This window comes from Odocoileus virginianus, chromosome X (assembly GCF_023699985.2).
Source record: "Odocoileus virginianus isolate 20LAN1187 ecotype Illinois chromosome X, Ovbor_1.2, whole genome shotgun sequence".
NCBI classification, from domain to species: Eukaryota; Metazoa; Chordata; class Mammalia; order Artiodactyla; family Cervidae; genus Odocoileus; species Odocoileus virginianus.
Genome location: NC_069708.1, coordinates 34,094,019 through 34,119,156, shown reverse-complemented (window position 1 = coordinate 34,119,156; position 25,138 = coordinate 34,094,019). Strand labels below are relative to the sequence as shown.

Below are 25,138 nucleotides of genomic sequence, written 5' to 3'. Positions count from 1 at the left end.
ATGTTTTTTGCAACTTGAAAATAGCTAACTTTATCTACTACATTGTTGTTTTGCTTCTTCTTATCCTACTTGGAGAAATATGATAGGAAAGGGCCAGAAAATAATATATATTATAGGGTTTTGTGGAGAAAAATAAGACTATGATCTAGGTGATTCACTTCTACCTAGGGAGAACACGTGACAATAAAGGAGTATATAGATAATGCAAAAATTGTCTGATTTGGAAAACAAACATGATCTAGGAATGAAAATAAATGCTTGTTAATAAATTTTCTGTGCACATTAAATACTAAAAGTCTATCATAAAGATTCCAGATCAGATGTTCTTCCATACTGATTATCGGCCTCTTATCCGTGATGCCAACAACTATGTATTGGATGAACAAACCCAACAAGCTCCTCATCTCATGCCTCCACCATTTTTGGTGGATGTTGATGGAAATCCTCATCCCACAAAATTTCAAAGACTGGTACCAGGACGGGAAAATTGTAAAGATGAACAGCTTATACCACAGCTGGGATATGTGGCTAATGGTATGTTATCAACAAAATTAAATTTAAAACATTTTGTAAAGTATTAAACTTACTGTTCTCTCCATAATATATCCCCATGCTAAACTATGTAGTAGGTTATAATATATTTTACCTGAAAATGAAAAGTGTTAGTCGCTCAGTCATGTCCAACTCTATGTGACCCCATGGACTATTGCCCACCAGGCTCCTCTGTCTATGGAATTTTCCAGGCAAGAATACTGTAGTGGGTTGCCATTCCCTTCTCCAGGGGATCTTCCCAACACGGGTTTAGCTAGCAGATTTTTTACATCTGAGCCACCAGGGGAGCCACATATTTTACCTTTTCAGTGGCATAGAACTTTTTCCCTTACCAATGTACTTTTTTGCATTGTTTATCTCATCTGAACACAGATAAATGGATTAGGGCAAACAAGAGTATACTCAAGCAGAGAAAGTATTGACCTACTTCCTTAGAAACCTGAACATGTCTATGATTGTGATGCTTTTAGTATTGACTTCTAGTCATAATTTAAGCTGGTTTAAAACTCAACATTCAGAGAACTAAGATCATGGCATATGGTTCCATCACTTCATGGCAAATAGATGGGGAAACAATGGAAACAGTGACAGACTTTATTTTCTTGGGCTCCAGAATCAGTGCAGACAGGAACTGCAGCCATGAAATGAAAAGATGCTTGCTTCTTGGAATGAAAGCTATGACAAACCTAGAAAGCACATTAAAAAGCAGAGACATTACTGTGCCTACGAAGGTCCATATAGTCAAAGCTATGGTTTTTCCAGTAGTCATGTATGGATGTGAGAGTTGGACTGTAAAAGGAGACTGAGTGCTGAAGAATTGATACTTTTGAACTGTGGGGTTGGAGAAGACTCCCTTGAGAGTCCCTTGGACTGCAAGGAGATCAAACGATTCCATTCTAAAGGAAATCAGTCCTGAATATTCATTGGAAGGACCGATGCTGAAGCTCCAATACTTTGGCCGTCTGATGTGAAGAACCTACTCGTTGGAAAAAACCCTGATGCTGGGAAAGTTTGAGGGTAGGAGAAGAGGGCAACAGAAGATGAGGTGGTTCGATGGCATCATTGACTCAATGGACATGAACTTGAGCAAACTCCAGGAAATGGTGAAGGACAGGGAAGTCTATGCTTCCTGCAATCCACGTGGGTGCAATCCATGGGTTCGCAAAGAGTCAGACACGACTGAGTGACTGAAAAACAAAAGTGACTAAATTTACTAACTTTAATGTGTCAAGCTTTTTATAATTGGTGAAATTCTACTGCTCTTACTATTGGTATTTTGAGAGTACATAGTTAATGGACTGAAGAAGAGGAAATTTCAAGAACTATAAACTGGAAGGTGGCTGTTTACCCAACCTCATGTTTGAAATATAAAGAATCATTGAGTGTTGGAGAGGAAAATGCTAAGTGTTTAAATAACAATAGTATTGGTGGATATTGAACACGCAGTGATGAGTGTGATGCATGATGGGAGCATAGTAGAAAAAGACATTAAAAAACAACTCTTTTGGTTGACATGTTTCCCTTAGGTATACTGCCTCCATCCAACCCTGACACCAGAATGCCTTCATATGTTAGTTTGTTACTTGTAGGTTTTCTTCCAAGTTTGAGGCAATGAGTTATTTATTTGCAAATGGAATTTTATATCCTTACTTGCAAATTAAGACTTGACCTTTATAGAATGAAGTGTTACATATCCTTTTTATATTCTCTCATAAAGATTTGTAGAGCAATGAAATGGTGTTAAACATGTGATAATAGTTACTTTATTGATGTCATATTTAATTAAACAAGGGGGAAATGTATGAATATTAAATAGGAGGTAGAGCTGAAAACATATGAATTAAAAAATCTATACTTTATTTTGTTTCCTGTAAGATCTGATCACTTGGCTACTCTTAATAGATACCATTTATTCTGACTAGAAGACAAAATGAAAAACAGGTCTAAGATGTAGTTAAGAAAGAAAAAGATCATAGAAATAAATAAAATTTTCATTTGGATGTAATAATTGAATTTTATTATAAGAAATAATTTTTATACTCAAATGTATGAAAAGTGAAAATGAATGTTGCTCAGTCATGTCCGACTCTTTGCGACCCCATGGACTATATGGTCCATGGAATTCTCCAGGCCAGAATCCTGGAGTGGGTAAGCCTTTTCCTTCTCCAGGGGATCTTCCCAACCCAGAGATGAAACCCAGGTCTCCCGAATTGCAGGCAGATGCTTTACCAGCTGAGCCACAAGGGAAGCCCAAGAATACTGGAGTGGGTAGCCTATCCATTCTCCAGGGGAATCTTCCCGACCCAGGAATCAAACCGGGGCCTCCTGCATTGCAGGCGGATTCTTTACCAACTGAGTTTATCAGGGAAACCCTCACATCTGTCTACTGAGATGTTATCAAAAGAGACAATATATTAAAGACCATAATTTTGATTTCTTTCAGAAAGGAAGTTCTCATGAAAGATGCAAAGCATTTTCAGTGTTGAACTTATTAAAACCTTACTCAAATATTTACTCCTAACTTTTAGCTTCAGGGGAACCTGATGGGCTTCAGTCCATAGGATCACAAAGAGTCAGACATGACTGGGCAAATGAGCATGCACACAACTTTTAGCTTTGAATATTCCATAGAGAAAATTCATTCTTAATAATTTAATCACTTTTTTTTCCCCTGTAAGATGAGAAGGTCCTCATCAAAGTGTCTAATTTGGGGACATTGGTTAAGTTAAACACACAAGCTGACATACTTAAAAGTTCTTTAAAAGTATTTTGTCTGCTATGTGCTTTATTTTCATTTTAATCCTTTAAAAACTATTTGTCTAGCAACTTATAGATTGACCTTGATTTTACTCTACTTATGGTATACAAAAATGTAAATAATTTTGTGGCTTTATATCTTTGGTCTGATTTAGGTGATGGTGAAGTAGTAGAACAGGTAATTGGGCAACAAACCAATGATCAAGATGAGAGCATTCTTGATGGAATAATCAGGGAGTTACAAAGAGAACAAGATCTGAGACTAATTAATGAAGGAGATGCTCCACATTTTCCAATTAATAGATCATATTCTGCTAATGGTGGTAAGTATGTATATATTTGTAAAAGATATGATGAATGTACTTTATTTTATCTGTACCAAATAATTACACATGAGGAACATTTTAGATTTTTAAATAAAAGCAACATTTTGTTAAAGTTTTGATATCAGATACACCAAAGTGCCATGATCTCATTATCATTTGGGAGTAAAGTGATTTAGCATGTTCTAAGGAATACAGACCGTGTATTTTAATATACTATTTTCTTTTAACTTAGTAATATATTTGTAGTCTTGTTCTAATAAGCAAGGTGCTATAACAAGTCCAGTCCCTTCTAAGGGAACCAACCTATAAAGTTTTCAAAATTAAAATCACTTTAAATTTTAAAATTACTTTCAGAAATATTTGCTCTCATTTGTTGAAAAAGTGGGCTTCCCTGGTGGCTCAGGTGGTAAAAAATGAAAATAGCAACATATCATCTGTCTCTCTTGAGTTTACAAAAACACACTGGCAGACAACAAGCCCTTTTCTTAGGGAATACAGTTTCTTAATCTACTCTCACAAATTTGATCTCATGGTATTATTCTAATCTACTGTAGGTCTTCCTTCACTTTACATGAAATGTGTTTATGCATCTGAGTTTTATATAATCTTAGGTTATGTTAGTTTTATTTTTGTTAAGAACTGTTCAACTTTAAAAATGCATCCTCTTATGGGATTTTGGCACATTTTTATTTTTATGTTTATATAATTGCAGTCATTGATTTGGGTAGTGTAGCATTTTGGAGTCCACAGAAATGTGATCTAAATTTGAGATGATTGACAGGGTGGCATCACCGACTCGATGGGCATGAGTTTGAGTAAACTACGGGAGTTGGTGATGGACAGGGAGGCCTGGCGTGCTGCGATTCATGGGGTCGCAAAGAGTTGGACACGACTGAGCGACTGAACTGAACTGAACAGGGTCTTTTACTCACTCTCTGATTTGTTTAATATCCCATAAAATTAAAATTAAAATATTACTTGTTCATGTCATATGGAGCACCTATCTCATAAAACTTTCCTTGACCTGGAATAAGATAAGACATGGACTGATGATCCTATATGTCCAAGCCTTTTGTTCCTAAGACATAAAACTTTCTTACAACCCTGATTTAGAGATCAGTAACTTCATTACTAGGTTTGCATGAATAGATTTGAATGCTGTTAAGCAAAGAGATTCCATTGTCTTCTCTTTGCAGTGTTCATTTGTTTTGAGTTTTTTCTGATGCATACTTTAATAGTTTAGTGTTTCAGTTTCCATTTTTGTTTCATTTGCAAATAGAACAAAGTAATCAGAAATCTTTGTGAAAGATTAAAAAGAAAAGTAACATTTCTATTACTTATTTCCCTTTTCTTTCCTTCCTTACCAATTTTGAAACTGAAATTTTGATAGTTTAATTTTTTTTTTATAATTTTATTTTTAATTTTATTGTATTATTTTTAAATCTTTGGCTGCCGTGGATCTTCATTGCTGCGTAAGGGCTTTTCTCTAGTTGTAGCAAGCAGGAGCCCCTACTCATTGCAGTGCACAGACTTTTCATTGCAGTGGATTCTCTTTGTTGCAGAGCATAGCCTCTAGGTGTGCAGGCTTCAGTAGTTGCCACGTGTGGGCTCAGTAGCGGTTTTGGGCTGTAGAGCATGGACTCAGTAGCTGTGCACAGTTTCTCCTTTTTCCTTCAGCTATTTTTTTAATAAATTATATTTATGTTGTTTATTTATTTATTCTTGGCTGCACTAAGTCTTCATTGCTTTGCTTGAGTTTTCTCTAGTTGCAGTGAGTAGGGGCTACTCTTTGTTACAGTGTTCAGGCTTCTCATTGCTCTGGCTTCTCTTGTTGCAGAGCGTGGACTTATAGGCACAAGGGTTTCAGTAAAACTGTGGCCCACACGCTCAGTAGTCATGGCTTATGGGTTTAGTTGTTCCACAGCATATGGAATCTTCTGTACCAGGGATAGAACCCATGTCTCCTGCATTTGCAGGCTGATTCCCAAACACTGGACCACACAGGAAGTCCTATAATTTTTTTCTTCCTATTTTTGAAAAGTTTATTGGAGTTTTATTCAGAAGCCTTTTAATGGGCTAAAGGTAGAATTTAGATTAAAAAGCTGCTTTCTGAACTAGTACTAAGAACATGTATAAATCTACCAAATATATTAAATACACTTTTTGTATTTACTGAGCGTTTAGTAGATGACAGATGTGAAAGTACTTTGAAAAAAATTAAAAGAGCTATAGAGACAATAAACATTTATTGAGTGCCTGCTTTATTTATAAGACTATAAAGACCATAAAGGGGATACAGAAAATAAAGGAACAGCAATATTGTCTAGCAGTATTATCTTTGAATCTCTTATTTTATTTAGAGCTCTGATCTGGAAAAGTTTGGTGTCTTTCTTTGCTCAGAGCATGGAGCATTCCTTTGTTTTTGTTTTAGCTCTGAGAAATCCAGATATGGACATATCTTCTTCCCCAAATATTGGACTGCGACGTAGTGGTCAGATTGAAGGTGTCCGACAAATGCATAACAATGCTCCTAGAAGCCAGATGGCCACTGAACGAGATCTCATGGCATGGAGCAGAAGAGTGGTAGTCAATGAGCTAAATAATGGGGTTAGTAGGTGAGTCAATATGGTAACATTCATAAGAACATTGAGAGTTTTCTTTTTTAGTAAATAAATTAAAATGTACTATGTTAGGCTAATAACTAAGATTTTTTTTTAAATTTAGCTGAGTCATGCATTAATTTTTCCACATTCTTCCATTAGTTCATTCCATAAAAACTATTTAAAGATTATCTTAAATTTTCTTAGCTTGTTGCTAAATGGTTTGGGGAATAATGAAAAGTGAAAAACATGATCTCTGTCTTCTTTGAGTTTACAGTCTAGGTTAGAAGATAAGAAAAAATAGTATTAAGTAAGAACATGAGGCCATATGTGAGTAAATATGTCAGTGATACATGGACCCAAAAATTCAACAGTGGTTCTGAGGATACTCAGAATTGGAACAGTTTGGGAGTGCAGTACAGATATGTAGTAGAGCCCAGTGCATAGTGTAGTTTATAAATATATTTAAGTAGACCTCTTTGGATGAAAAGATTTCAACAGTGGTTCTGAGGATACTCAGAATTGGAACAGTTTGGGAGTGCAGTACAGATATGTAGTAGAGCCCAGTGCATAGTGTAGTTTATAAATATATTTAAGTAGACCTCTTTGGATGAAAAGATTTCATTAGGATGCATTTCAAACTTGGAATCCCTATCTTTATCTGTAAACCTTAACATTTACTATAATATTGACTTCAAATAATGCGCAACAACTGGAAATAGATTTGGAAAAGAGAAAGCGCATTGACAGAGGACCTATAAAATCCATTTAAATCATGATATCTTCCCAGGAGACCTTTTCACAAGCTGAGCCAACAAATAGCAAAATTAATTTGGCTTCACCTTATTATTTCTTTAGCAGTAATAAGAAAAAGGGAGACATGGCTAATTTATGAACTGAATGCTACCCCCTGGCAGTAGAACAATTTAATGTAATTCTCTGCTCAAGGTGTTAAAAATAGAATTGAAAGCAGGGACTCAGATATTTGTATGCCAATATTTATTGTAGCATTATTCATAATAACTGAATGGTAGAAATGATTCAAAATATATGTCAGTGGATGAATAGGTAAATAAAATGTGATAGATCTAATACAGTGCCTGAAGTACTATGGATACAGGTTCATAACATTGTACAGGAGGTGGTGATCAAAACCATCTGCAAGAAAAATAAATGCAACAAGGCAAAATGATTGCTGAAGAGGCATTAATGTACAGCTGAGAAAAGAGACCTGAAAGGCAAAGGAGGAAAGGAAAGATATACCCAACTGAATGTAGTTCCAGAAAATAGCAAGGAGAGGTAAGAAAGACTTCCTAAGTGATCAGTGCAAAGAAAAAGAGGAAAACAGTAGAATGGGAAAGACTAGAGATCTCTTCAAGAAAATTAGAGATACCAAAGGAACATTTCATGCAAAGATGGGCATAATAAAGGACAGAAACAGTATGGACCTAACAGAAGCAGAAGATATTAAGAAGAGGTGGCAAGATTACACAGAAAAACTATACAAAAAGATCTTAATGACCCATATAACCACACTAGAGCCAGACATCTTGGAGTGTGAAGTTAAGTGGGCCTTAGGAAGCATAACTACAGACAAAGCTAGTAGAGGTGATGGAATTCCAGTTGAGCTATTTCAAAGCCTAAAAGATGATGTTGTTAAAGTGCTGCACTCAATATGCCAGCAAATTTGGAAAACTCAGCAGTGGCCACAAGACTGGAAAAGTTCAGATTGCATTCCAATTCCAAAGAAGGGCAATGTCAAAGAATGTTCACACTACCACACAATTGTACTCATTTCACATGCTAGCAAAGTAATGCTCAAAATTCTCCAAGCTAGGTTTCAACAGTACGTGAACTGAGAATCTCCAGATGTTCAAGCTGGATTTAAAAAAGGCAAAGGAACCAGAGATCAAATTACCAACATCCATTGGATCATAGAAAAAGCAAGAGAATTCCAGAAAAACATCTACTTATGCTTCTTTGACTACACTAAAGCCTTGACTGTGTGAATCACAAGCTATGGAAAATTCTTGAAGAGATGGGAATACCAGACCACCTTACCTGCCTCCTATGAAACCTGTATGCAGGTCAAGAAGCAACAGTTAGATCCAAACATGAAACAACGGAATGGTTTAAAATTGGCATAGGAGTACGTCAAGGCTATATATTGTCACCCTGCTTATTTAACTTATATGCAGAGTACATCATGCGAAATGCTGGGCTGGATGAAGCTCACACTGGAATCAAGATTGCAGGGAGGAATACCAATAACCTCAGATATGCAGATGACACCACCCTTATGGCAGAAAGTGAAGAGGAACTAAAGAGCGTCTTGAGGAAAGTGAAAGAGGAGAGTGAAAAAGCTGCCTTAAGCATTTAAAGAACTAAGATCGTGCCATCGGGTCCCATCACTTCATGGCAAATGGGTGGGGAAGCATTGGAAACAATGAAACGCTTTATCTTCTTGGGCTCCAAAATCACTGCAGATGGTGACTGCAGCCATGAAATTAAAAAATGCTCCTTGGAAGAAAAGCTATGATAAACCTAGATAGCATATTAAAAAGCAGAGACATGACTTTGTCCGTCTAGTCTTTGGTTTTTCCAGCTATGGTTTTTCCAGCAGTCCTGTATGGATGTGAGAGTTGGACCATAAAGAAGGCTGAATGCCAAAAAATTGATGCTTTTGAATGTGGTGTTGGAGAAGACTCTTTGAAAGTCCCTTGGACTCCAAGGAGATCAAAGAAGTCAATCTTAAAGGAAATCAGTCCTAAATATTCACTGGAAGGACTGATGCTGAAACTCAAGCTCCGATACTTTGGCCACGTGATGCAAAGAGCTGACTCATTGGAAAAGACTCTAATGCTGGGAAATATTGAAGGCAGGAAGAGAAGGGGACGACAGAGAATGAGATGGTTGGATGGCATCACATTCTCAATGGACATGAATTTGAGCAAACTCCGGGAGTTGGTGAATGACAGGGAAGCCTGTCATGCTGCAGTCCTTGGGGTCGCAATGAGTCAGACATGACTGAGCGACTGAACAACAACAGTGTACTTCAGTAGAATGAAATTCAGCTGTATAAACTTCTCATACTTGCTACATGCTTGAACATCAAAAACATTATGCTAAGTGAAATAAGTGAGACACAAAGGGGCAAATAATGTATAATTCTACTTATATATGAAGAAGGAAATGGCAAGCCACTCCAGTATTCTTGCCTGGAGAACCCCATGGATGGAGGAGCCTGGTGGGCTACAGTCCACGGGGTTGCAGTGTCGGACACAACTTCACTTTCACTTTCATTTTCACTTCCTACTTATATAAAATATCTAAGGTAGACAAATTGATAGAGGCATAAAGTAGATTGGCAGTTAACAGGCACTGGTAGGAGGAGAGAGAATTATTGCTTAATGGTTACAAAGTTTATGTTTGGAGTGATGAAAAAGTTTTGGAAATAGTGATGTTGGTTACACAACTTTGTAAATGTCAACAGAACCACTGAATTATACACCTAAAATGGTTAAGATGTCCAGTTTTACATTTAAAAATGTTTTTATTATCTGATTTTAAACCATTTGGTTTGCTTTTCGATGATTTTCTATTATGTTGATCTTCAATTTATTACTAGGGTTCAGGAAGAATGTCGAACTGTAAAAGGTGACATAGAAATCAGTCTTTATACAGTTGAAAAGAAGAAAAAACCATCTTATACTAACCAAAGGGTAAGTTTAGATACAAAGCACTCTGCAGTACACTATTTGCAAATACAAAGTGTTTGAAAGGCGGCCATTATGTATTAAGTGATTATTTTGATAGGTCTGTATATAAGGAAACTATTTTTTGAACCCCATATTGAGATATGATTATTATTAATAAGGGTAAAATTGCACAGCATTAGGACTCTCTTCCCAAGTCTAGGACGTGGTTATTGTAGGTATAAGATATTTGGATTAAAATATCATTTTCATTTGGTTAAAGTAGAACCTTAAAATTATTGCCTGATCACTAATCACAATGTAAAACAAATGCTGAGATACCCTAGGCCAGAGGTTGACCAACTACTGCCCATGGACTAAATCTGGTCTACTGCCTATTCCTATTAATAAAGTTTTATTGGAACACAGCTATACCTATTCATTTATATATTGTCCATGGCTGCTTTCATGCTCTATGGAGTTGAGTAGTTAGCACAGAGATCATATCAGCTGCAAAGCCAAAATATTTATACTCTGACCCTTCACAGAAAAAGTTTGCTCACCCCTGCTGTAGGCTTACTTCTGTCCTACCTAAATAGGTGCAAAATCTGATCTATCCATTAGGAAGATTAATATTCCCAGTAGAGACTTGTAAACAGGGTAAGATCCTATACTCCATTAGGTGCATAGTAAACCCCTTACTAGGGCTTCTCAAGTGGCTCAGTGGTTTAAAAAAAAAAAGAAAAGAAAAGAAAATCCACCTTCCATGCAGGAGACATGGGTTCCATCCCTGGGTTGGAAATATCCCCTGGAGAAGGGCATGGGTATCCACTCCAGTATTCTTGCCTGGGAAATCCCATGGACAAAGAAACCTGGTGGTCCACAGCCCATGGGGTCAAAAAGAGTTGGACACGACTTAACAGCTGAACAACAACAGGAAAACCCCTTACTAGTTCTTAGAGGTTGAACAAACTAGGGGCATAAAATACATAGTTTTGTTCCCAGATCTAATAAATGTAACTCCTAAAGAGTATGATAAATAGGGAAGTCTAGGTTGATTTTAATTTTATTAAACAAATATAGGGGATGGATGCTGAATTTTAAATGTCTTTCAGTATCAATAAACACAGTTTTAGATAGTGTATTACTATCTCTAAATATACTTAGATCATTTTGATACCCACTTTCTTAATTTCTATTCAGATTTTATTAGGTTATTTGATGTTCTCTGATAAGATTGCTTTCTTAGAGATTATGAATAACTCATATCCATGATTTATATTCTTTTTTCCTGCTAAGCTGATTTATCAGACATCAGACTTGTCTAAGACTAATAAACAGGGGAGTTGACTCTGTAAGCATTTTTATTTATACAGAAAATGAGAAACATTTACACATAAGATAAAAACCTGGCCCTTGATACTGATTTATAAGAACTTTAAAATTATTTACTTCTGATGATATATTAGGGTTATAGGTTTGACATATGATATATCAATAATAATATTTTATACTTGTAAAGTTTAGAATAAAAGTTTTTGTTTTAGTTGTTAAAAATTACATTTTTATTTTGACTTGTTTACTGAATGTAGTTTTTATAGAACTAAAGAAATACACATTAAGAATTATATATATATATATATATAGATATGATATAGATAGCTTGCTTTATCCTATGATAATTTGTAGATAATATGGTATATGTAAATTCTGGGCAAATTCTTGTAGCTTAGAGTTTCAGCACTATCTAACTTGATCACAATGTTTTCAAAATAGGAAAGTAATCAATATTAATGGAAATAGGTTAAATATATAGAAATGAAATATATTTTATATAAAAATGTAGTATAAAGGTATATCTTGGGTTTTCTTTTGAGTATTCATTCCTATATTTCACCTCAACCCTTACTCTACCCATACCCAATTGATTTGCTTTATATATATTCTTTTGTGCATATTCACTGAGCTTTTCATTTTTTTAAATTTTTTTTCATTCTGTTTTACAGAGTGATTATCAGCCTAGCTATGGGCGGTCTTTACGAAGGACACAACGCAAACGACAGCATACTTACCAAACACGATCCAACATAGAGCATAATTCACGAGCATCATGTCAAAATTCAGGTGTACAGGAAGACTCAGATAGCTCCTCAGAGGTTAGATATCTGCTATTATTTATTCAGTGTAATTTTTTGTTTCCCAGTTACTATCATCACTTTGGATTTACTTTGTGTTTTTTTTTTTTTGCTTTGTCAATATTCCTTTTTCAATTAGATTTAATAACATGATACCATCAATGAAGTCAATATCTGAGATTTTGTAAAATCACGAAGAAGTTAATGAATATCTGATACCTAGATTCCTTTTCAAAGTTATTTTTATCTATGAAAGGCTGAAGATCTACACATCACAAAAGAATCAGCAATTTGATAAAGTCTGGATTTACTTTTAAGGGTCACCTTAATAAAAAATTATTTAAATAACTTTCTTATAAGAGGATTATTCATTAATAAGGCATTTAGTAGGCAAATTTGAGCATTATATCGAATTCCTTTAGATATCTTCTCTTATTTGTACCTAAGATATTATCTTGGTTGAGGTTATCAAACATGCCAGGAAAAGTTTGACTTTGGGACAATGAGAAAAGACAGTGAGAGCAAATCTGCCTAGAAATGAAAAAAAGTAAATATTAACAGAGATAACTAGTTATACAGTCCCAGAACTTGTTCACTGGGTAATCATAATATACATGTTTTCTGTTATTGTTGACTTTACTCGTCATGGAGATTACTGAATAATGATTTTTCTGAGACCTAACCCTTTTCATGGTAATGGAATAAAGACCATAGCAGTTCTTTTCTTCACGTTCCTCTCTTCTTTAGTCCTTTGCTTTTGTTCTTTTAAACATCTGTCATTGTTAAGTGAACAATGAAGGTTTCATTATGTACTGACAATATATGGTACCCCCATTCTTCTCCCAGCATTCACAGTTCTTTAATTCTTATCAATGATATGCCTCCTTCTCTACCCCTGTTCATGAAAATCTTGATCTGAAAAGAATGATCACATATTCAGGAATTGATATTGTCTTTTTAATATAATAATTGTGGTTGTGCTTTAAAAAGTTTTCCTGGTCTTAATAAATATTTATAGTAGAAATGCTTCCCCCTCCCAAAAAAAAAAATCCCTGAGAGATGAGGCAGTTGGTAAGAGTATATATACAATAAAATAGGCAATGTGATACTGTCTAAACTGGTGATTGTATATACAAGGGTGTTATCTAGTTCCTCTACTTTGGTATGTTTGAGATCTTATATAATAAAAGGCTTATTAACTTTTTTATAGACAGTAATTACACTAACTTAGTATAGGCATATAAGTATTTTTATCTTTTTTATATAGATATTTTTAAAATAATGGTTTTCTATAAGAAAATAATCTGAACAAGAATATATTTTATATGTATATACAAACATATATATGTATATATACATATAAGACTGAATCACTGTGTTGTATACCTGAAACTAACACAGCATTGTAAATCAGCTATACTTAAATTGAAAAAAAGTTTTAACAAAATTTAAGAGAGTTATATTTGGGATTCTTAAGGAATCTACTGAACCTTTGAAATAATAATAGATGCCTCATATCAATAAGATAGTAGATGCTAGAAATCTTTAAATACTTGGTAGGCTTAGTTGTGAGTTATATAGAATAATGATTATGTACATTTTAACCAGAACTTTTTTTTTGGAGGGAGGAATACAAAAAGTTTTATGAAACAAGTAGAACACACTAATTAATAATATATTAGTTAATAATAATCGTATATCTGAATTGCTGGCTCTTTCTTCCAGGAAGATGAAACAGTTGGCACAAGTGATGCTTCTATAGAGGATCCTGTTATTGAATGGCAAAGTGAAAGTTCCTCCAGGTAGTTTTAATGGTTTTGATTTGGTCAAAATTATTTGATGGTTTTAATGTGAAATTATGTACTTATAGAAATTTGGTAAATCCAGTTAAAATAGTGTTTTATAGTAGAATGAGTACTAGGTTGGAAGCCCAGAGATCTGTTGTGTTATCCTGGCTCTACCAATATCTGTTTGCACATGGGATTTAGTTCCCTCGTCCTTAAAGTAAGATTCTTTGTAAATCTAAGATTCAACATTTTGGCAGGCTATTTATATTTATTTCAGGGTTAAAATAACTATATTTAAGCATTTCTAGGGATAAGGAACATCTTTAAAGAAGTTTTTGTGGTTTGGGCAGGAATTTTGAATTTTAAATGCTGTTATGGGAAATTAAGCATTATACTTTATCCAAGAATCATTTCGTTAAAATCACTTAGGTAATGCTTAAAATTCTATATTGATTAATTTTGTCTTTAGTTGGAACAAAATCAAACAATGTCATTTATAATACTGTTTGATTACAAAATAATCATCTTTCAATCATAAGGCAAAACTATTCCTTTTCTAAACTTATGTACTCATAATTTTGATTTATTTACAGTGATTCATCAAGTGAATATTCTGATTGGACAGCAGATGCTGGAATAAATTTGCAACCTCCAAAAAGGCAAACAAGACAGGCAACACAGAAAATATGCAGCAGCTCTGAGGAGGAAAATTTGAAGTCACTTGAAGAAAGGCAGAAGAAACCTAAACAGACTAGAAAGAAGGTTTGTGAGTTTACAGGGTATTTTTGTTTTTTGATTTTTTTTTCTTTTGATATTTGAATATTTGGGCTTCCCTAGTGGCTCATATAGGCTTCCCTGGTAGCTCAGCTGGTAAAGAATCCACTTGCAATGCAGGAGACCCCAGTTCAATTCCTAAGTCAGAAAGATCCCCTGGAGAAGGGATAGGCTACCCTCTCCAATATTCCTGGGTTCCCCTGGTGGCTCAGATGGTAAAGAATCTACCTATACTGCAGGAGACCTGGGTTCAATCCCTGGTTTGGGAAGATCCGTTGAAGGAGGGCATGGCAGCTCACTCCAGTATTCTTGCCTGGAGAATCCTCATGGACAGAGGAGCCTGGTGGGCTACAGTTCATGGGGTCACAAAGAGTCAAACTAAGCATATAGCACAGTGGCCCAGATGGTAAAGAATCTGCCTGCAATGCAGGAGACTGGGATTTGATCCCTGGGTGGGGAAGACACCCTGGAGAAGGGAATGGCTACCCACTCCAGAATTCTTGCCTGGAGAATCCCATGGACAGAGGAGCCTGTTGAACCCCAGTCCATGGGGTCACAAAAAGTTGAGCATGACTGAGCAACTAACACTTTCACTTTCTTTCACTTAAATATTTAGCAATAACACTTCAGTTTTCTCTAAAAATACTGTCCCATGTGAGAAACTAAGTAAAATTGTATATAATGACTTTGAAATGTAAAGACCTTTTGAAATTTTTCAAAAGTAGAGGCTAGAATATTTTCATTATTTTCATTATTAAATTAAAACATATTGACAGTTTGTTAAAATGTAGTAGAGTTTTAAATAAGCTACTACAGTATCAAAGGATTATTCTTGTCAATGTTACGAGTAATACATTTCTATACATTGTTAACTTGTAAAATGGAAGGATGTTGTAAATCCTGTAGGGCTCTTATATTTCTTTGTGTTTTTATTTCACTCCAGTGATGGATTTTTCTCCACTATAATTTCATTTGAATGATATAAAAACTTAATCCACATAATTCTTTGAATACTAATTTAAATATGTATTCTGTGTGCATGCTCTAACTTCTTGCTTTAGTAGACAATTATCTTCTTGATGGTCACTATTTTATTGGCAAAAAGTTACTGTGTTACTTGTGTTTGAATTCATATGATATACTAGGGACATGAAGAGTAACATTTATGGTTTTTATATAGTATATAGTGTCATATTATCTGTCAACCAAAATTGAGCAGCATGTTACTCACTTGACTGTTTTATTGGTACAGAAGTTGTATGTAATTAATTGGTAAATTAAATGTTTAAAATGTATATATTTTGTTTTATTATAACCTGATATTTTTTTACCATTTTCTACTTTTGATTTTTCCTGTGACTGTTCATATATTAAACTTTATATATTTGTGAACCATATTTTAGAAAGGAGGACTAGTTTCTATGGCAGGAGAGCCCAATGAAGAATGGTTTGCCCCTCAGTGGATCTTGGATACCATACCACGACGTTCACCATTTGTCCCACAGATGGGAGATGAGGTAATTGTTTCCTATTGTAACATTTTTCTCTTGTAATCTCAAGAACACTCACTTTAATCAGTCTTAGGTTATTTATATTCTCAATTCTATTAGTTATATATATGCCATCTAAAGTGTGCTGCTCAATTATATATTTTTTGTGTACAGTGACTGAATCTTACTGATTTTTGTGTCCTTTGTAGGACCGGACACAGAGTCTTTAATTTAGTGTATGCTCAATGAACACTGAGATAAATTTATTGGTTTGTGATGCCATGAACATAATTGTCTTTGTTTTTATCTTAATTGCCATATAGTTGAATTGAGTGGTATTTTGAATCCTAATCAAGTCCTAATATTTTTTTTAATATTTACTTATTTTTTTATTGAATGATAATTGCTTTGTAGAATTGTGTTGATTTTTGCCAAATATTAACATGAATCAGCCATAGGTATACATATATCCCCTCCCTCTTGAACCTCCTTCTCATCTCCCTCCCAACCCCACCCCTCTAGGTTGTTACAGAACCCTGGTTTGAGTTCCATCAGTACCATCTTTCTAGATTTCATAAATATGTCTTAGTATATGATATTTGCTTTTCTCTTTCTGACTTACTTCACTTTGTATAACAGGTTCATCCTAGGTTCATCTACCTTATTAGAACTGACTCAGATTCTAGCTTTTTATAGTTGAGTAATATTCCATTATATATATGTACCACAGGTTCTTTATCCATTCATATGCCAGTGGACATCTAGGTTGCTTCCAAGTTCTAGCTATTGTAAATAGTGCTACAGTGAACATTGGGGTGCATGTGTCTTTCAATTTTGGTTTCCTCAGGGTATATGCATAGTAGTGGTATTGCTGCCTCATATGGTGGTTTTATTCCTAGTTTTTAAAGGAATCTCCTTACTGTTCTCCATAGTGGCTGTACCAGTTTGCATTCCCACCAACAGTGTAAGAGGGTGCCCTCTTCTCCACACCCTGTCCAGCACTTGTTGTTTGCAGACTTTTTGATGATGGCCATTCTGACCAGTGTGAGGTGATATCCCTTTATAGTTTTGATTTGCACTTCTCTAATAATGAGCAATGTTGAGCATCTTTTCATGTGTTTGTTATCCATCTGTTTGTGTGCTTTGGAGAAATATCTGTTTAGGTCTTTTGCCCACTTTTTGATTGCATTGTTGGTTTTGCTTGTATTGAGTTGTATGAGCCACTTGTATGTTTTGGAAATTAATCATTTGTCAGTTGTTTCATTTGCTATTATTTTCTCCCATTCTGAGGGTTGCCTTTTCACATTGTTTATAGTTTCTTTTGCTATGCAAAAGCTTTTAAGTTTAATTAGGTACCACTTGTTATTTTTGTTTTTCATTTCCATTACTCTAAGAGGTGAGTCATAGAAGACCTTGCTGGGATTTATGTCATACAGTATTCTGCCTATGTTTTCCTCTAAGAGTTTAATCATTTAGGTTTTTAATACATTTTGAATTTATCTTTGTGTATGGTGTTAAAAAGTGTTCTAATTTCACTCTTTTACAAATAGTTGTCCAATGTTCCCAGCACCACTTACTGAAGAGGCTATCTCTGTCCCATTGTATATTCATGCCTCATTTGTCAAAAATAAGGTACCCATAGGTGCATGGGCTTATCTGTCTGCTTTCTATCTTTTTCCATTGGTCTGTATTTCTGTTTTTGTGCCAGTACCATACTGTCTTGATGGCTGTAGCTTTGTGGTAGTATCTGAAGTAAGGAAGGTTGATTCCTCCAGCTCCATTCTTCTTTGTTAAGATTGCTTTGGCTGTTCAGGATCTTTTGTGTTTCCATATGAATTGTGAAATTTTTTTGCTCTAGTTCTGTAAAAAAATGCCATTGGTAATTTGATAGGGATCACACTGAATCTGTAGATTGCATTTGGTACTATAGTCATTTTCACAATATTGATTCTTCCAGCCCAGAAACATGGAGTTTCTCTCCATCTGTTTATGTTGTCTTTGATTTCTCTCATCAGTGTCTTACAGTTTTCAGTATACAGTTCTTTTGTTTCCTTAGGTAGGTTTATTCCTAGATATTTTATTCTTTTTGTTCCAGTACTAAATGGGATTGATTCCTTAATTTCTCTTTCTGATTTTTCATTGTCAGTGTGTTTGAATCCTAATCAAGTCCTAATATTTTTTTTAAAGAAGCCGATAGTCAACCTGATAGAAAGTATTATAGCAGATAATCACCCCTTTCATTGCTCGGGAGAATGTTATTTCACAAACATGGCCTTCCTACTGAACCTATGATCAAGTAACAGCCATATTTATGATTGGTCAGTCAAAAGTTGATTTAAATTCTATACAGTGACAAAACTTGATTTTCTTGTAAAAATTATGGTAGCATTATTATATTTTGAGCCCTAGTTGACTTGTATAGTTTCTGATACATTGACTAATCATTCATTTTTGAATCATTAATTGTTTACCCACAGTTTTCAACTTAAGACCAATAGTAGGAATGCAATACTATCATTGTAACAAAGAAGGAGCAAAACCTTGGAAATGGTTCTAAATGTCTTGGGCCATATAACAATTTCACCAAACATTTCTATAATTGTCTTTTATAAGTACTTTGAGAGACAGCTGTGGAGTAACCTTAAAATTAAGCTATTACTTGCTGACTATGTTTTGATTTTATTAAAATGTCTCCTAGCCTAAGTGTGTTTTTTTATAAGTGTTGAACTTTTGAGCAATGCTTGTTTGTGTGGTTATTTTAGTAAAACGTGCTCTGAAGGAATGTTGTATGAAAAAAGTTAGAAGAGCTTTTTAGGAGCATATCCAAAATCAAGTTTCTTGTATTTGTTGCCTTTTATATGGGAGCTTAAGAGAAATATTTTTGAATTAATCTTAGAACAGAATAAGGATCTGTATACTCTGTGATCTGAGACCCCTTTCTCTTTTATAGGAATGCATTTACCTTTCCTTCTATTTTATTAAACTTAGCACATGCTTATATGTTTCAAGATTAATGTGTGTTAGGTGATGACAGTTGTTCAGGTAATCGGAAAGGTGTGTAAGTGAATCAAACAATGAAATGTGTTAATTAAAGAATGTTTTTAAAGAACTCATAAAGGCAGAAATATAATTTTTATATAATCATTCTCTTAATGACAGCATTATTTTTTAAATGTTAAGTCTTCATTATTTTGCCTGGAATATCCCTACCCACACATCATTACCTCTCAAAGTGCTCATTTTTCAAGGTTTAACTTAAATACCAACTTCTTCTGCGTGTTGTCCCTACTTTCCATTTGCTTCCACGCCTTCTTCATGAACTTTCCCATCTAAATTATTTCTCTCATGATACCTATTACTTTCTGCTGTGCATTGTTTATCTACATGTCTGTCCATATCCTTGAGGGAAAAGATTTTATTTTGATGATGTGCCTTGTACATACATATATATTTGTTCAATATTTGTTGAGTACAGAAATAAATAATAAAGGATAACTGAATAACATGCTTATCATGTTATTGGTAAGCATGGTAATGACTTTTTTTCTTAACCACTGTGGTTGTGTTTATGTGTGTATATATATTAGTCATTCAGTTGTGTCTCACTCTTTGTGACCCCATGGACTATAGCCTTCCAGGCTCTTCTGTCCATGGAATTCTCCAGGCAAGAGTATTGGAGTAGGTAGGCATTCTGTTTTCCAGGGCATCTTCCTGACCCAGGGATTGAACCTGAGTTTCTGGCATTGTAGGCAGATTCTTTATCATCTGACCCACCAGGGAAGCCCCTGTGTTTGTATGCTAATATTTAAACCTTTAAAAATTTTACCTGTATTTTTAACTATTAGAAATTCTGACTTAGACAGTGTTGATAGATATATGTCAGAGTATTTTAGAAATCTCCACAGTATGGTATTTTTTGTGTTACTTTCTTCTATTTACCTCTACCACCACTTTAAAATTATTGTAGAAACATAAGGTTTTTTTTTTTTACTTTTTAAAAATTTTTATTGGAGTATAGTTGATGTACAATGTTGTGTTAGCTTCAAGTGTACAGCAAAGTGAATCAGTTATACATATACATATATCCACTTTTCTTGTCAGATTCTTTTTCCATATAGGCTATTACAGAGTACTGAGTAGTATTTCCTGTGCTATACAGCAGGTTCTTATTAGTTATATTATATATAGTGTATGTATATGTCAGTCCTGATCTCCCAATTTATCCATTTCCTTCTTATCCCTGATAACCATAAGTTTGTTTTCTGTATCCATGACTTTACTTCTGTTTTATAAATAAGTTCATGTGTATCTTTTTTAGATTCCACAAATAAGTGATATGATATTTGCCTTTCTCTGTTTGATTTACTTCACTGAGTATGATCTCTAGGTTCATACATGTTGCTGCAAATGGCATTATTTCATTCTTTTTTATAAATGGTTCATATTCCGTTGTATATATGTACCACATCTTCTTAATCTATTCCACTGTTGATGGGCATTTACTTTGCTTCCATGTTCTGGCTATTGTAAGTTGTGCTGCAGTGAACATTGAGGTGCATGAACCATAAGATTTTGACCAATTTTTGACCAATTACTTAACCTCTCTGTGCCCTAGTTTCCTCAACTGTATAATGGCGATAAAAGGTATCTACCTTATCGGGTTCTGAGAATAATTAATGGATATTTGTAAGGCATTTAGGATAGTACCTGAAGCATTCTTCTCTACCTCTTGTTATTAATCTTTAAAACATACCTGGCAGCAGAGTGTTCTCTTCATTTGATAGGTGAGCATGTGAAAGACCAGAGTCACATGGCCTATAAAGGTAGCACCAACAGCAGTCAGGTCTCCTGACTTTGTCCCTGTCCCCAGAGTTGCCTCTGTGTAATGATTGTGAGGTGTTTGGAGTAATAATAAATCAAGGAAGTAGAGTGGGAAAAACTCCTCCAAAATATGTCTGCTGTTTGGGAGTAGCTACGTGTTCAAGAAGGGTAGAACTACTTACCTATTCTACATGCAAGCTGACCTTTAGCTTCTCAGGTATGCCCCCAGGGGTATTTGAGGACCAATACCATGCAAGGACCAATACCATGCTAGGCTATTCACTCTGGCATTGTTCTACCCTGGTGGGTACATGCTTGGGACAATAAGCTATATCCAGGGTGACACTCACTTGTGAAATGTTTGCTGATTGTTTAGTCAGATCTAGTATTTGTAGCTTTAAAGGAAACTAAGACTTTTGTGGTTGGGAGGTGATTCAAACTTGTCAGTAGGGTGTGAGGTTGAAAAAATAATTATTATGGGAAGGAAACTTTTTTAATGAATTTATATGGTAGTGAATGCTGTCTTAGGAGGAAAAGGGTTTTATCAAACACTTGGATTAATTTTTCTTTCATACCATGCCAATTCTGATGTTAACTTCTGAAAAAGAAAAATTTTAATTTGGAAATTACTGTATTTAGTAGTAGACTGTGGTATACACTCACACAGACAGGCTTCCCTGGTTGCTCAGATGATAAAAGAATCTGCCTACAGTGCAGGAGACCCTGGTTCAATCCCTGGGTTGGAAAGATCCCCTGGAAGAGGGAATAGCTATCCACAATAATATTCTTTTTTTTAAATAATTTTTAATTGGAGAATAATTACTTTACAATATTATGGTGGTTTTTGCCATTCAATGACATGAATCAGCCACAGGTGCACATGTGTCCCACCATCCTGAACCCCCTCTCTCACCTTCCTCCTTACCCTAACCCTCCGGATTGTCCCAGAGCACCAGCTTTGAGAGCTCTGCTTGATGAATCAAAGTTGCACTGGTCATCTGTTTTACATATGGTAATATACATGTTTCAATGCTATTCTATCATATCATCCCACCCTCACCTTCTCCCACATAGTCCAACAGTCTATTCTTTACATCTGTGTCTCTCTTGCTGCCTAGCATGTAGGATCATCATTATCATCTTTCTAAATTGCATATATGTGTGTTAATATACTGTATTGGTATTTGTCTATCTGACTTACTTCACTCTGTATAATAGGCTCCAGTCTCATCCACCTCATTAGAACTGGCTCAAATGTGTTCTTTTTTTTATAGCTGAGTAATATTCCATTGTGTATATGTATGTACAATTTCCTTATCCATTCATCTGTGGATGGACATCTAGGTTGCTTCCATGTCCTAGCTATTGTAAATAGTGCTACAATGAACATTGGGGTATGTGTGTCTCTTTCAGTTCTGGTTTCCTTGATGTGTATGCCCAGCAGTGGGATTGCTGGGTCATATGGCAGTTCTATTTCCAGTTTTTTAAGGAAACTCCATACTGTTTCCATATTGGCTGTGCCAGTTTGCATTCCCACCAACAGTGTAAGAGGGTTCCCTTTTCTCCACACCCTCCAGCATTTATTGTTTGTAGACTTTTTCATGGTGTCTATTCTGATCAGCATGAGATGATACCTCATTGTGGTTTTGATTTGCATTTCTCTGATAATGAGTGATGTTGAGCATCTTTTCATGTGTTTATTAGCCATCTGTATGTCTTCTTTGGAGAAATGTCTGTTTAGGTCTTTTGCCCACTTTTTGATTGGGTTGTTTGTTTTTCTGGTATTGAGCTGCATGAGCTGCTTGTATATTTTGGAGATTAATTCTTTGTCAGTTGTTTCGTTTACTATTTGTCCCATCCTGAAGGCTGTCTTTTCACCTTGCTTATAGTTTCCTTTGTTGTGAAAAAGCTTTTAAGTTTAATTTGGTCCCATTTGTTAATTTTTGTTTTTATTTCCATAAATAAAAACACTCACCTCTGGGAGGTGAGTGATAGAGGACCTTGCTGTGATTTATGTCAGAGAATGTTCTGCTTGTTTTCCTCTAAGAGTTTTATAGTTTCTGGCCTTACATTTAGATCTTTACTCCATTTTGAGTTTATTTTTGTATATGGTGTTAGACAGTGTTCTAGTTTCATTCTTTTACACATGGTTGACTAGTTTTCCCAGCACCACTTGTTAAAGAGATTGTTTTTTCTCCATTGTATATTTTTCCCTCCTTTGTCAAAAATAAGGGGCCATAGGTGCACGGATTTCTCCCTGGACTTTCTAGTTTGTTCCATTGATCTATAGTTCTGCCTTTGTGCCAGTATCATACTGTCTTGATGACTGTATGTTTGTCATATAGTCTGAAGTCAGGAAGCTTGATTCCCCCAGTTCCATTCTTTTTTCTCAAGATTGCTTCGGCTATTCAAGGTTTTTTGTGTTTCCATACAAATTGTGAAATTATTTGTTGTAGTTCTGTGAAAAATACTATTGGTTGCTTGATAGCAATTGCATTGAAACTATAGATTGCTTTGTATAGTTTATTCATTTTCACTATATTGATTCTTCTGATCCATGAACATGGTATATTTCTCCATCTATTTGTGTCATCTTTCATTTCTTTCATCAGTGTTTTATAGTTCTCTGTATATACGTCTTTTCTATCTTTAGGTAAGTTTATTCTTAGTATTTTATTCTTTTTGTTACAATGGTGAAAGGGATTGTTTCCTTTTCTCTTTCTATTTTTTCCACTCTAGTATTCTTGCCTGGAGAATTCTATGGACAGAGGAGCCTGGTGGGCTACAGACCATGGGATAGCAAAGAGTTGGACATGACTGAATAACTTTAACGTGCACACACACACACACACACATACTTTATATATATATAAACTTATATATTTATATATATATACTTTATATATATATATATGAGAGAGAGAGACTTCCTAGGTGGCTCAGTGGTAAAGATCTCCCCCTGTGTCAGTGCAGAAGACAAAAGAGACACAGGTTCAGTCCCCGAGTTGGGAAGATTCCCTGTAGGAGGAAATGGCAACCCACTCCAGTATTCTTGCCAGGAAGATCCCATGGAGAGAGAAGCCTGGTGGGCTACAGTTGTTCATGGGGTTGGAGAGAGAAGCCTGGTGGGCTACAATCCATGGGGTAGCAAAAGAGTCAGACAAGACTTAGCGACTAAACAGCAACAACAAATGTGTGTGTTCACACACATACTTAGGCTCACTATTAAGATGTTGATGTTTTAGAATGTCAATTATAGTTTGAAATATATTATTTTAAAAGATGACTGCTTTTGTGTACATTTGTCATTAGTCTGTTTCTTCAGAAATTTATGGAGGAGGACTGTGTTTTTGGGCTTCCCTGATAGCTCAGTTGGTAAAGAATCCACCTGCAATGCAGGAGACCCCGGTTCAATTCCTGGGTCAGGAAGATCCCCTGGAGAAGGGATAGGCTACCCACTCCAGTATTCTTGGGCTTCTCTGGTGGCTCAGCTGGTAAGGAATACACCTGAAATGTAGGAGACCTGGGTTTGATCCCTGGGTTGAAAAGATCCCCTGGAGAAGGGAAAGGCTACCCACTCCAGTATTCTGGCCTAGAGAATTCCATGGACTGTATAGTCCATGGGGTTTCAAAGAGTTGGGCATGACTGAGCAACTTTCACTTTCTCTCTGTTTTTATTATGCAGTGCTTAGTGCAGGGCTGCATAGGCATAAGTACTGAATGAACATTATTTGACGCTGACAAGTAACTTTATTGTATATTTTTTTCAAAATTATAATTATATTTTTTGTTAATAAAAGAGGACATTTGTGGGAATCTATTGGGTAGTATAGAGTGGTTAAATGGGATGCTGCTGTTTAATAACTCATTCTTTTTTGTTTTAGCTTATATATTTTAGGCAAGGACATGAAGCTTATGTACGGGCTGTAAGAAAATCAAAAACATACAGCGTTAATTTACAAAAACAGCCATGGAATAAAATGGATCTCAGGGTAAGTTTGTCAAATTAATAAGCTATGCACTTGAAGTATCTTGGAATTAAGTTACTTTCCTGTATGCTTATTCTCAGCTTCTGGATATTTCAGTGTTGATTATATGTTCAGGATAAGGTGATGTACCATACTCATGTACAGCTGAATGTTGTGGGCCGCATTTTGTTTCCTGGAATTTGTATGCCATCTGTTTTCTTGATTATTTGACC

General features: G+C 35.2%; 1 protein-coding gene across 3 annotated transcripts in view; it reads left to right on the top strand.

Annotated features, from left to right (window-relative positions):
• BRWD3 (bromodomain and WD repeat domain containing 3) overlaps positions 1–25,138 on the top strand; it is a 131,466-nt gene that overhangs the window by 68,921 nt on the left and 37,407 nt on the right. For all 3 annotated transcript variants that reach the window (XM_020880247.2, XM_070461935.1, XM_070461936.1), the window contains 9 exons: positions 309–534; positions 3,465–3,632; positions 6,067–6,250; positions 9,864–9,957; positions 11,937–12,086; positions 13,791–13,867; positions 14,446–14,614; positions 16,030–16,143; positions 24,822–24,929. In XM_020880247.2, coding sequence (XP_020735906.1) covers positions 309–534; positions 3,465–3,632; positions 6,067–6,250; positions 9,864–9,957; positions 11,937–12,086; positions 13,791–13,867; positions 14,446–14,614; positions 16,030–16,143; positions 24,822–24,929 — 1,290 coding nt within the window. The remainder of the gene's footprint in view (positions 1–308; positions 535–3,464; positions 3,633–6,066; positions 6,251–9,863; positions 9,958–11,936; positions 12,087–13,790; positions 13,868–14,445; positions 14,615–16,029; positions 16,144–24,821; positions 24,930–25,138) is intronic.